The sequence below is a fragment of the Pomacea canaliculata genome, linkage group LG2, assembly GCF_003073045.1.
Source record: "Pomacea canaliculata isolate SZHN2017 linkage group LG2, ASM307304v1, whole genome shotgun sequence".
Classification (NCBI taxonomy): Eukaryota; Metazoa; Mollusca; class Gastropoda; order Architaenioglossa; family Ampullariidae; genus Pomacea; species Pomacea canaliculata.
The window spans coordinates 32,034,999-32,047,854 of NC_037591.1; the positions used below are offsets into that span (position 1 = coordinate 32,034,999).

At 41.1% G+C, this 12,856-nt stretch overlaps 1 protein-coding gene across 2 annotated transcripts; it reads right to left on the bottom strand.

The window, feature by feature from the left end:
• Positions 1–1,138: 1,138 nt before the first annotated feature.
• LOC112557191 (galactoside 3(4)-L-fucosyltransferase-like) lies at positions 1,139–10,561 on the bottom strand. 2 transcript variants are annotated; one of them, XM_025226887.1, is made up of 3 exons: positions 10,426–10,561; positions 4,062–4,224; positions 1,139–3,768 (listed from the first exon to the last, which is right to left on the bottom strand). In XM_025226887.1, the coding sequence occupies exon 3, from the start codon at positions 3,765–3,767 to the stop codon at positions 2,451–2,453; it is 1,317 nt and encodes a 438-aa protein (XP_025082672.1). In that variant the 5' UTR covers position 3,768; positions 4,062–4,224; positions 10,426–10,561; the 3' UTR covers positions 1,139–2,450. The 2 variants fall into 2 exon arrangements, with proteins under 2 accessions (XP_025082672.1, XP_025082673.1); XM_025226888.1 differs by lacking the exon at positions 4,062–4,224 and having other exon boundaries at positions 10,426–10,552.
• Positions 10,562–12,856: the final 2,295 nt, after the last annotated feature.

Sequence of the window (12,856 nt, forward strand, 5' to 3'; positions counted from 1 at the left end):
AATAACAAACCATTAACTAATCCCCTCGTAAGGTAACAAACGACGGCCCCTCAAACATCAAGAAATAATTTCAAGCATTAAAAACATAATGCATCGTAAGCATATTGTAACAAGGAAAATTCATTGTTCAGCAGTTTCTTTCCAAACGTTTGTTTATCTGAATGCTGTCGAAGAAACGATGAGATAAATTACTCCATTCTGATTGGAATCATTTTAAGATTTTTTTCCTTCTAAATTAGTTGTATTACTTTGTATTCAGCTGAATAAAAAGGTTTTCAAAGCGATCATCACGATTATCAGAATAGTCTTCAGAAGGTTGACAAGCAGACAAGAGACTTTATGATGAAATACATTGACAAAGAATTGTTTCAGCGACGTGAATTTAAACAAACCGATATCTCTAGAAGTAGTGATTAGACGGCAATGACTAACTACGAAAGCAAAGCTCAAGTCCATGATTGAAAGAAATAAAATTGTAGTTAGAGGCGTTTTAACGTTCATCAAATAACATGTCTCAATTTTTTTTTCAAATTCATGTAATTTACTTTCAGTTTTAACTAAATACATTTCAGACCTAAATGTTCTTTGTTGTTCCATTGGCCCAAGAGCTCTACTTAGTCATCGGGTATCTCTAATTCCTATTGATTAAGAAGTATTGGGACGGCAGTTTTCATTACAGAATAGTAGCGAGATGCTGAAAACTATCTTCTAATGCATACTTAGGACGGACATTATAGGTAACCACAGCAGGATGCATAGTAAATGAGTCGTTCTGTCCCTGCAAGGCACTTGGTATATACCTGACACATTGCCAGTCTAATTCCTAATATAAGATAAGGTAAGACTTTATTTATCCCAGAGGGCAATTCAGTGTCAGCTCGAGTAAAATTCGTACACAATTGCATGCACAAATCAAGGCTTCTACATTCGTATCTCATTCATTCGCACAGCCCATTCAAAAGTCGCACGGCTGAAGCAACAAAAGACAGCCGCAGTCTGTTTGTCCTGCGTGCAGGCACACAAAATCGGCGGCCCGATGGGAGCTGGACAATTTCTTTCGACAGAAACCTGTTCATCCGGGTTTCCAAACAAAACAGGGATTCAACGCGTTGAAAATATCACAACTCAATGTCTGTTGGTTTTTTTTTAACTTTAAAAGCATTCTTGTTTTTTTACATGCCTGCATGTGCACACCGATCTCCTAGGGATAGTTGCTAAGCAAAAAATTCGGGATCTTTAAATATTTCATTGGCTACAGTTTCTCCGGTCGATGTTAGATGACCGTACTCTTTCTTAGATTAAGGTACAGTGTACACCGATTACAGAAGATGGAAATTACAATGATATTCAAGACACATTTAATTATCTACCAGAAGATAAATAAGGGGTTCTTTCAAAGTGACTGTTTCTTTTCCCGCTTGCTGGTTCCAGACGTCACGTGATTAACAGAACCCTCACAATGTCATTGTTTCTGATCAGCAGTGTTGTGGACGTAGCCTTATGATACCCACCTATCATGGTAACCATGCCATTCTGGGAATGAATGCCGAAGCGTTGTGAACATGAAAGCAAACTACACCTGCATTGTGGTCCACCTCCGTGATGAAGCACTGCTACTAACTCTTGAGTTTACGGACTGGCAATGGCGAAGTCTTATGTCTTAACACTGTTAGCTTACTGACAGTCTCTCAAAAAAAAAAAAAAAACCTGGCTGAAAATCGACTCAACAAACATAATTTCACACCCTGGATTATTAAACATATCTACATATAAACATAACTAAACCTTGTTTAGTTGTTATTATAATCTTGTCGGCTTAAATAAACATTTATAAAATGATCCTGAAAAGTTACTTCTATTCTCTTATTGACAGGTCCGTTTGCCTACCTATCGTAGTCGACGCTATAACTTAATCATGATATTCAAGTAAACACACCAGCTTAGTAAACAGTTGGCCTAGACTGCGCACTAACCTGACCCTATTCTGTTTTCACAGAGACCTAATACAAATTGCTTTGTAAACTCACCGGGTGTGTCGTCAGGGCAATGTAGCACCCATCGGATTCAACACTAGAAAAATAAGCCAATCAATGTTGCATAGACTGACACGTGACTGACACCGTCTCAATCAGGCTATGGGAGCCGCTGAAAATGTCTATGTTGTCAATTCAAACAAACAAAAACACTGCAGTTTACTCACTTTTCATACGGTATTTGAACTCATGAAGTATGACAAGATTCCGTTACACTTTTTCCACTCTTTTGCTCTACCTACTCTACATTCCGTCATCTCTTTATTAAGTAATCCTCATATGTTTGTGTGGCGCTACTAGTAAACTCTTTTCAAACCAGCTCTTTCAAACTTCTTTTTTGAAAGCCCTATCGGCACGACTGCCCTATGAGTGGTTTGTAAGTTTTAAATGACTGTCGTTCCTGATCATCAATCCCATCTACAGATCACTTGGATCCTTACATATTCCGTCATTCAGCCAGGCCGGAAAGTCCGGATACCACTTCACACTCTTCTCAAAATGAAGCATTTCGCACAGTTTGCACCACACACCCATTGTTGAAGTTCTGTACTCATCCTTCTTCCTGAGAAAACTGGAGTAGGCTTCAATGTCTTTTTCCAGGTTCTTCAAGTAGGCGGCAAGATCCTCAGGTCTCTTGAAATCGCTGGCATCTATGAAAGTTCCAGGTGGAAAACTTTTTTTATAGTCTGCTCCTCCGCGTACAACAGGCACCACGTTGATGTCGTCGTATATTTTCAGAAGTTTTTCTGTGACATAATCACGGCATAAAGAGTTCTCGAAGGAGAGGTAGAATCTGTAGCTTTTGTTTAGCAGGTCATTGCACGTGTCCCCGCATTGTTGGGACCCACACCTGCCGAAAATGTCGACGGAAATGACCTGCTGCATTCGCTTGACATACACTTTCCTTTTGCTGGGTGTGTTACAGTTGCTGACGAACCATGCGATGCTTTTGGTCTTCTCTAGCGCCACCTGCGTGAAGTTTTTCGTCGGTGGACCATCCCGGGGCATCAACATGCTGTACGGATGGAACAGGTCAGAGTCCTGTCTGTACGTGATGGTCCAGTTGAAGACGTTCTTCCATCCCGGGTTCCTGTACTGAGAAGTGTGATGAACTGGTGACTCCAAACCGTAAGCAATCCAGATCTGGCCGGGTGGCCGGCCTTCTGGTGGTCCAGCTTCCTTCAGACGCGGCATTTGGTAGAATATGGCGTCCGCACTCTGACGCCACTTGGTATCTGATGTCAGTGAACAAGCGCTTACTTCACAGTTCTTGAAGTATTCGTTGCCGTCAGCCTGAAGCCATTCCGGCATGTTGTGAAACATGATGGTTTTATTTGGCAGCGATTTGACATCTGTACCTGTCCAGTTATACACGGGCCATATGTGCTGTGTAATGTAAGATTGAAGCATGGGAAGTGTTAGGCTGAAGTTCTTTTCCAACTTCTGCACTGGGCTGCTAGTACTTTGTTCACCTGTAATGTTTGGTAAAGAACCATTAGAGCTTCTTGAACTGATGATCGTGTGATTGTCTGCAATGCTGGTGCTCACCATCACATCGCCAGTGGAGAGGTTAGTGTCATCTACTGTTGCACTTTTGTTTAGGTTTGTTTCCTCGGTGTCACTTACAGACGACATCATCTGAAGCTGCGGACTTTCGTTACAACCGATGTAAAAGATCATCCCAGACGCTGCGACAGCACACACCAGTATCACGAAGTTTGCTTTCTTGTTCATTCTGAAAAATCACACATTCTTGATTTCATGAAGATTGTCTCAATGAACAATTCAGATAGAAAAATCTCTCTGCATTTGAAATATTAAACTTCTATAGGAACTAATGATTCTGAAAACTTAGTGGCATTTAACCTGGCATTAATACAAAAACGAAAACCCGTCAAACAAGCGCTTATTATAACTGAATATGACTGATTATTATGGTCTTACATCCTGCAAACATTATTAAAACGGACTGATGATATTTGATTGTGGAGGTATAGTTTTCTAAACTGCAAACAAGTCTAACCATACTTTAAAGTTCGAAGGTCCTGAGCAGATTTATTTTCCTGTGTTCGTTGTTGGTTGGTCCTGTGGATTTAATAAGATTTCAAGAGGGGCATCAACTGCGAAAACACTATGTGTATCGTTTTTTAGTGGAGGTCCGGAGGTGAAGGCGGAGTCTTCGAAAGTAGACCTGCAAGAAGTGAACTGTTAGTCAAAGACTTTTAGAGAGGAGAGATTTACTGTTATGTGTATTAATGTATAGTTAAGTTAAGCATTTTGGTTGTTGATTATTTTTAATATTATATTCAATTATTATATTCATTTTTAATCTAGCTTGGATGTCTGTAAAGGCTTAACTGACACGTATTAACACGAACTCACCAGACTTAACAACAGGTAACCCTTTCCGTCCACACACCCTTTCACACGAGAAAGACAGCCGGCTGATTGCATCTGTTTTAACAGTTTGGTGACCTCGGCTTGAAACACATACCCAGAAGACTTTATCCAGAAAGGAGTAGTTTTAATTGACTCATTTATTTTCCCTTTTGAGGCTCATGTTCAAATGTTGAAGTGGTCCAGAGGTCTGCGGACCTCGCAACTAACCAACACCTGTCACGGTGAACAATATTTATATCACTTACTTTGAGCCAAGGGAACACTGTCTATGATCAGTTGAAAAAGGAAGTTTCTGTACTCTAGGAAGGGATACCGTAAGAAACTTCGACAAGCCTGTCCTCAATAATAATAGTCAACGCCTGATTTACATCTCATACTCTCGCTCAGAAAGAAGTGTGCTGGGCGCTTGATACAAGAACGAGGCTTGGACGACATACAAAAGAAGGAATAATTGACAACAGCACTGATGGCTGATAACATACAGATGTAAAAATCACAAAGAGTATATTATCGAGGACACTGTTTCCTCTTTCAGCACTCGTCTTTTCAGCATGGCCGACAGGTGGTGAACAGCTGTGTGTATTATGTCCTCGCAATATGGAGTATGTTGTATAACTGTGATCTACTGTGTATTATGTCCTCGCAATATGGAGTATGTTGTATAACTGTGATCTACTGTGTATTATGTCCTCGCAATATGGAGTATGTTGTATAACTGTGATCTACTGTGTATTATGTCCTCGCAATATGGAGCATGGTGTATAACTGTGATCTACTGTGTATTATGTCCTCGCAATATGGAGTATGTTGTATAACTGTGATCTACTGTGTATTATGTCCTCGCAATATGGAGTATGTTGTATAACTGTGATCTACTGTGTTTTATGTCCTCGCAATATGGAGTATGCTGTATATGATCCACTGTTTGTGTTTCTCCATCTGAAGATGTACGGCCTGTGCTGCAGTCGCTTTTCACAGGCTAAACATTCATCCCTGACTGCTTATTGTATGTATGCACAGTAGTCATGTCCTGAGTGAGTTCCGGCCTCTCCTGGTTTATGAAACTTTTGGTACAGTGGTTCATAGATGCTCAGACTTGACCTGACCCACCATAAGTATAAGATTGTCACATCCGCACTGAGGACGGTTGAGTGTTGCTTTGAGTGTCGACTCAAGTGCTTGTAGTTGCTCTGCCCACAATACGACTAACTGTCGATTTGTCTACATCAGTGAATTCTCCACACACTTCTTGAAAGCTTAATATAGCAAAATATCGTGAAGTGATGAGCACTTGCAGTAAAGATGTTAGTGTACCTTGCCGATTGTTGACAGCGATCTTGCATGTCATTTCAGCGGTCAGCGCTAGAATGTTCTCTCGTCTCAAATGAATTTTTCAATACAATTCTAAGTCATCCAGCATTTCAAAAGGGTGAAATATGTCACGAAACTCCCGATTTCGTCTCAACAATCGACATTGTTGCCACTGAACACAATGAAGGCCGTTATAATTATATTTCCTCGCGAGTAGCAAATTATTCAGCACCAAGAGCACCGAGAACTTTAAACACGACCCGACAGCTTCTCCGGGCTCCCATGTAAACAAATTTTTTTCAAAGTATTCACCCTGATCAAAGCTACACCCTTTGAAACCCCTTTCTCCGGTCCACGTGTATACGTGGCCTGTTGGTTCTTCTGGGATATGAGAAAGAGAGAAGAGAATGACTGGAAGCACTTGCCGAGGTGCTAGGTGGAAAGGGTAGCGATAAATCTGTCACAGCTCATGAACGGTCGGATCACATTATTAGGACAGGGCAAAGGAGCAGCGGAAAACCGCACAATTAAAGGCCTCACTGCCTCATTATTACTTATATTAATTACCCTGTCTGCGTGTATGGATGCAATTAGGTCCGTTGTAATAAAGATTCCATTGAGCGAGCAAATCCGTTACAGCTTTATCTCTAGTTTTCATCATGTCTCAGTCAAGCTTGGTCAGGAAGGAGGCGGGAAGTCAACGGGGGAAACAAACCGAGTTGACAAGCTTGAGTGGAAGGAAGGAGTGTTACACGTGATGCACGTTCAGCTAGGCTGTGATGTTCGTTCGTCAAGTAAAAAAAATCATTTTTTAGGAGTCGATCGGCATTGTCTCTGAACTTGTTGAATGACTGCTATATGTTTTGACTGTCTTATGTCTTATGTATGGATGTATATTTTGAATATCTCCACAAAACCTAACAGAAATGAGACAATATATAATTAGATAGCCAGTTTATTCTTCCCTATATTTCAATGTTAATATTCATTTACACTCATTAACAAGGAGCTAAGCATTATTTAGTCTTATAAGTTTCAACAAATGGCTAACCCTGCTCCTGAAAGAATTTTTGTCGGTGCAAAGAAGTGAACTTTCTCAGAGAGTTGTTTTGCCACTATTCTGAACTGTATTCTAACAAAGGCTTAACTTCTGTGTCAACCAGTTGAATAGAAATTTCAAGCCCAGACTTGTAAAGACTTTGAGGAGGTTTGCTTCCTTCCTGTCGATCAACAGGACAAGAGGCTAAAATGTTAAAACTGACTGAGCATAACACTCCAAGCTGTTGGATTGAAAGATGGAATGCATGGTTGGGTGCGTTTTTCTAAAAAGTTTTGAAGAAGCCACAATAAATTTACTGCAGACCCAAATGTGGGTTACTGTGGGATATAAGCCTCAGGCAGGTTGATGTTTATGGAATATTTGGCTATGTAATGTTCACGTGTATCTGTATATCTCGGACAAATAAATAAAAAATGATCGTTATGGCATAATAAATATTGCAAAGAGTATTGCTGAGTACAGTCACGTAGTTGATGGCAGTTAAACTCATTTTGCGCGATCGCTCGAGTGTGTGTGTGTGTGATAGAGAGAGTGTGCGTGTATTTGTGTGTATGAGAAAAGAGTGTGAGCCTCTTGTGTGGGCGAAACAAGGGAATTGTCCTTTTTTTCTCTTGCACATCCTGTGTGTACATCAAACAGTGCGTATGTGTGTGTGTGTCATGACTTCCTTGTTGCACTATTTTCCAATCGGTTTTGCCTCTCGCTACATTAGGTTTTCCAATGGGTTCGAGGTTTGATTCCAAAAAAAAACTGTGTTTTAATACTTGAACTTAGTATTCATAGCCAGTACGTTTATGTTCGTTAAAAAAAAAAAAATGTTGCTTGACTTGTCACTGAAGCGTGTAGTCTGTGCCTGGGGAAGGTTTCATTGTTTCTGTGTCGCGATTCAACAGTCTACTAATTATTCTAAATAAAAGTGATCTGCATCCTAGGATACAAGGAAGTTTATCATACTTCAGGCAAACATCCACCCTAATCCTGCACAAAGACACTTGTGGGTGACGGAAGGACAGTGTCACAGTGGTGTCCAAGTGAGACTGATACTACCCAAGAGACGATGCACAACAAATAGAGCGAAACATATTTCGTCCCAACATCCGCCTCCAACACACCCTCCTCCATTTTAAAAGAAACCTAGAATAATAATAGACATACTCCTAAAATCACCCGGGACGGTTAGAGTGTAAACACTGCTGTGCTCCAGGTAAAGATGCCCGTGTAAAGGGCAAGGGTTTGTTTTGTCAAATTTATTGCCGCGCAAAAGGACAGTCCAGCAAATGAACTGTCCTCGACAACAAAGCCAGTGCAGTGCCATGTCGAATCAACATACAACCTCATGTCGAATCAACATACAACCTCAGAGTGTAAATAAATACAGTTTGTTCCTGACTAAGTGAGCGTGTGTTTTCGTTTTCACAGCGCGACAACTGGGAGTATATCAGATTTGTTAAACTGGTGTGAAACCAAAGAAAATCCGAAAGGTTTGTTTTGTTTGCAGATGTAGAGGGCCGGTAGTCCAGCGCTTGTTAGGCAGAAAATGCTGATGCATGCTAGTAAAGTAAAGGTACGATTGTGAAAGACCGCGAAAATAGTGCTGATGCATGCGGGAATAGTGCTGATGCAGAAGACCGCGAAAAGTACCCACCCAGAGGTATACAAGGGCAGAGCTGAGACGTAAGGACAGGGGAGAAAACTGAGAAGAGAAGGCGGGAGACAAGCGACGCAGCCGTGACTGTTGATCTATCCGCATTAAAAGAATTGTGTAACTGCTGACAGGTTCCTGCCTTTCTGATTTGAGTGCTGGACTGTTGTGGTCACTGTTCGACTCCCCTCACCACTCATCACTTGGTTACAGCAGATATCGGTACATGTCGGGCATTATAGGCGATATAAACCTATTCTGTAAATTTCAGCTTCTAAAACCCATCCGTTAGTTAATTAATTATTCGCTAGCAAATTAAGCAAATTCGCCCCTGCGATCAAACGAGCGCCGTAACCGTGTACTACGTCACGCTAACGGTGTACTACGTCACGCTAACAGTGTACTACCTCACGTTGGTACACTATTCACAACATTGCCAGCCCTCAACACCAGTCAGAGCGACAGTTCGCATTATTTGGATGTTGAAACTCTGCATTTCTCGTGCTGAAGTAGAAGTTTTTCAGAACTACGCGAAATGCAGGCTGGGACGTAGTACACGATTAGCTCGTTGACCGTAGGTACGAATCACGTACTTTGCTAGCGAATAATTTATTAACGGATGGGTTTTGGAGGCTGATATTTACAGACTTATATCACCTATATGTACCGATATCTGCAAACAAACAAAAAATCGATCATGTTGGTCTTTAACAAAGCGACATTTAATATTTTTATTTATGGGGTTGTTTACTTTACTTTCCCTATGCCTCCCTGCATGTTTTCCCCGCATGTTACATTCAAGATAATATCTGAGTCACTGTGGCTAAATAAAAATCATTCAAACTGGTTTCCCCAGTCTTATAGTCATCTACTGAACAGGGTTTATCCAGATCTGCAATTGTATTATGCTTCTGTATTATTCTGTATTAATAGAATTGTATTATGCTTTTTTTCTGCGCAATGAGCATTCTTTGGAATGGATACCTGCGCATTACAAATCGACTTATTATTATTATTCTGTGCACCTAACCAGTCACATAAAGCAAACTTTTATCATTACAGACTTTTTTCTCATTTTCTCATTTTCTTAAAAAAATTTTAAGATAAGGCGTTCAGCATTCTAGCGACGCACTGCCTTTGAAAACAGTTTTGCAAGACAGAGTTTTGAACAGTCGACACTAAATCTGTGTAGTGCCACTCGATCAAAAAATTAAGCTGAAAATAGGATATTGTAATACTCACAAGGTATTTTTGTCAATCATTTTCCACAGAGGGTCTATTTCTCTCAAGAAATTAGCAATAAGAAATTATCAGAAAAGAGGAGATGAAAAAAATTAAACTAGTGAGCTGACTGATAAAACTTTGCCATGAAGTAAAAGCTTGTGGAGCACATTAGGTTCATGTAGTATGTGCAAGAGGGCATCAGAGGCGGCCTCATGCATACTCTGTGCACCTAGACAGACCCGCTGAATAACAACACAGTTGACGGCGATGTAGCCAAAAAATATTGAGTTTTTTTTTTGTAAATTAGTATTTACAAATGTTACTAGAGTCGGATCGGTAAGCTATATGTAGTAGTATAATGTTCTACAGTAATGAGAATATCATGGGCGACCACTTAATTTTATTGACACTGGCGGGGAACGAGGCACCGAGTCTTTCTCTGTCCAGGCCCGCCATGAGCCTAGAGCTGCCCCTGAGACCAAACACACATGTATGTAGTTATGTGTCTATAGTTGTTTTTTTTTTCTCATTTATTAACTCTCTAGAGTTTCTAGTTTCTTGCTGCCTACTAGACATGTTTTGCTTTCAACTTTGCATCCTCTAATTAAACTGGGGCACAGTAACCAGCCGCATAGGGCAATCGGCAACAAGAAATAATTATTACAATGAAGATTCCACTGAAGCAAATTAAAATATGGAATAGGTACCAGTCGAGACCACAATATGAAATTAAATAAATTGTCGCAAACACTTACGTTCATTTCAAACTCATGTAAACGGTAAGGAAAAAGTATCTCCGATGAGTGTTTGTACTCCGCACGCGGACCTACCGCGCAGTAAAGTCGCAAAGCCTCGAACGCGGAACGTGTAGCGGGGTGAGTCACGTGACATCTGCAATCTGTTAACACTTGAATCCATTGCTTGACGACTAGAAACAACAATGCTCGTATCCCAAACCATCGGCTGTTATCACGTTAGTTGCTGATGACAGCTGGACGCAGGCGCTTGGTAATTAAACATGGCATTAATATTTCATGAAGCAGTCCATTGCACAAATCTGTCTGTCTCTCCACACCCCGATGGAGTAAAGTTTTTGTAGCAATAATCAATCTCTTTATGTCTGCGTAAGAGTATGAATGTGGTTGTGCACCAAAATGCATGTGTAATGCAGCAGACATGATTTCGATGTCTTGGCAGTAGAGTGAGAGGGAGCTCGATAAACTCCCGATTGAAAGTATTAAGGAGCAGCCACAGGTGGACCATCATGTCCACCAGGACACACACACACAATTCTGATAAAGGATGGCAGAAAACATAGGACAGTCTTGCGATGTTAGGCAAATAGTAGAATGCTGGCCAAAGTTACAAACTAGCCCAAGGTGTTATGTCACCGTCTCAACAAAACCCGTTATCATCAGCTCTATGGCAACCACACCACAAGACGACAACGTGGCCGTTTGTCTTATTTATGACGGTTGTAAGAGGGGAGGGGTGCAGTATTCATCTGCCTTTCGCCTCGGGCGCAGCACTATCCGCCCTGTCTATCACCTTCCCCAAGTTGTCTCGTGAGAAAATTAACATAATGGGGCTTCATGCATGCATGCATCTAAGTGGGTGCATATGTGCGTGACACACGTACTTGATGAATACAAAGGTAGAGTCTGCAGAAATGAAGACGTTTTTTGAACTTAGCATCAGCTACGAAGGATATTTCGTTTTTAGACTACCCAGGATATGCCTGTCTTATTTCAAAACCCAGCTACTTCATTGGTCCACATCCTTCAGGACAGCTATAAGGCTGAATGACTAGACTGGATATTCCACGAAGACGTTGAAGAGGCTTACCTCTGCGATACTCGATTACCATTCGCTTTTGAATATAGGTCTTACCATCTAAGTCTTTTGTCACATGATCTCAGAAATGCTACCCACACAGCTAAGCCGGATTTTGCGCTATCTTGAATAAGCATTCCAATCGTACGACAAATGTTATTGTTTTTGAAAACCTTATTCGTTGTCTGACATTTTATATTAGTGGGGAAAAGGTAGTCTGTCCTTCCCACCATGTAACTTTTGTGTGCATAGATATGTGCGATTTATACAGTAAACTGCGGACACTCAAACGGCGGGCAAGGGTACCCAGACGACAGCTCCAGAAGTTATGTCGTGCGAGGAGAGCGCTGTTTTCTTTGGGGAATTCTTGCCAATAAATTATTATGCACGTGATCACGATAGGCTTAAAGTTAAGCTGAGCATCTATAAAAAAAAAATTTATGATGATGACATTGTGTATTTTCATGCTTATACATCTCTAGACCGACTTAGTTTCTCGCCAAACTGTACTGTAAGATCTCAGCGAACCATTTAGGAGTTTAAAATCTGGAACCGCCATGAAGTTCTTCAACTCAACAATAGGCTTGAAATAAATTTGTTCTTTGACTACATTTTATTTCTTTCTCTTTTAAAAAAAGTCTTTAACCTCCACTGGCGACGATCAAGCTAATAAACTGACAACACATTAATCCATAAAGCTTGATCTTTTGTACCTCCATCAACACGAGAGTTTGCATCCTCTGCTCTTCTTTGCGATGTTGGTAACTGAACCGGAAGCGAATTTGTGCTTTGGTCATTGAAGGTTACAGGTTACAAGTTCTGCAGACAGCTGAACATCTCTCCAGTAACGGCGACAGACGAGACGATAGTCTTATAAGCATTTTACCTATCCTGCAGGTTAAAACTATTGTCTACTGAACAGTATCTAAATACTTTGCACACGGAGTGAAAGTGGGATGTCTCTACAGAGACAGCTGGTTCCTCAAGACCACTCTCCGAAAAATCCGAGAGAAAAAAAAAAGGCATCGCTGTGTAGCAGGGTAGATGTGTTGCTTTCCCGATCTCACCACAAAAACAAGCACAACGCATGTCATGGGTTCCAAGTCCTTTTACTTTGACCTCAGTTGATGGTTCTGGTTCAGGCAAAACATCCACGTCACACACTCGCGCTCTCGATGAGTCGTAGCACCTGCCGTCAACTCACGTTCTGTCCTCCCTCTTCACCTTCACACCCGACTTCTCTTCAAAAGATCCCAGGACTTACATTATCTCGCTAGTCGACCCCCTCCTGCTCTCTTTGTGTCCCAGGGTTTTCATCCGTCCAGTAACTACGCCCAACCGCCAAGCCTGTAC

Bases quoted from the DNA above. Each gene is read 5' to 3' on its own strand.
- LOC112557191 (XM_025226887.1), bottom strand. From the start codon at position 3,767: ATGAACAAGAAAGCAAACTTCGTGATACTGGTGTGTGCTGTCGCAGCG.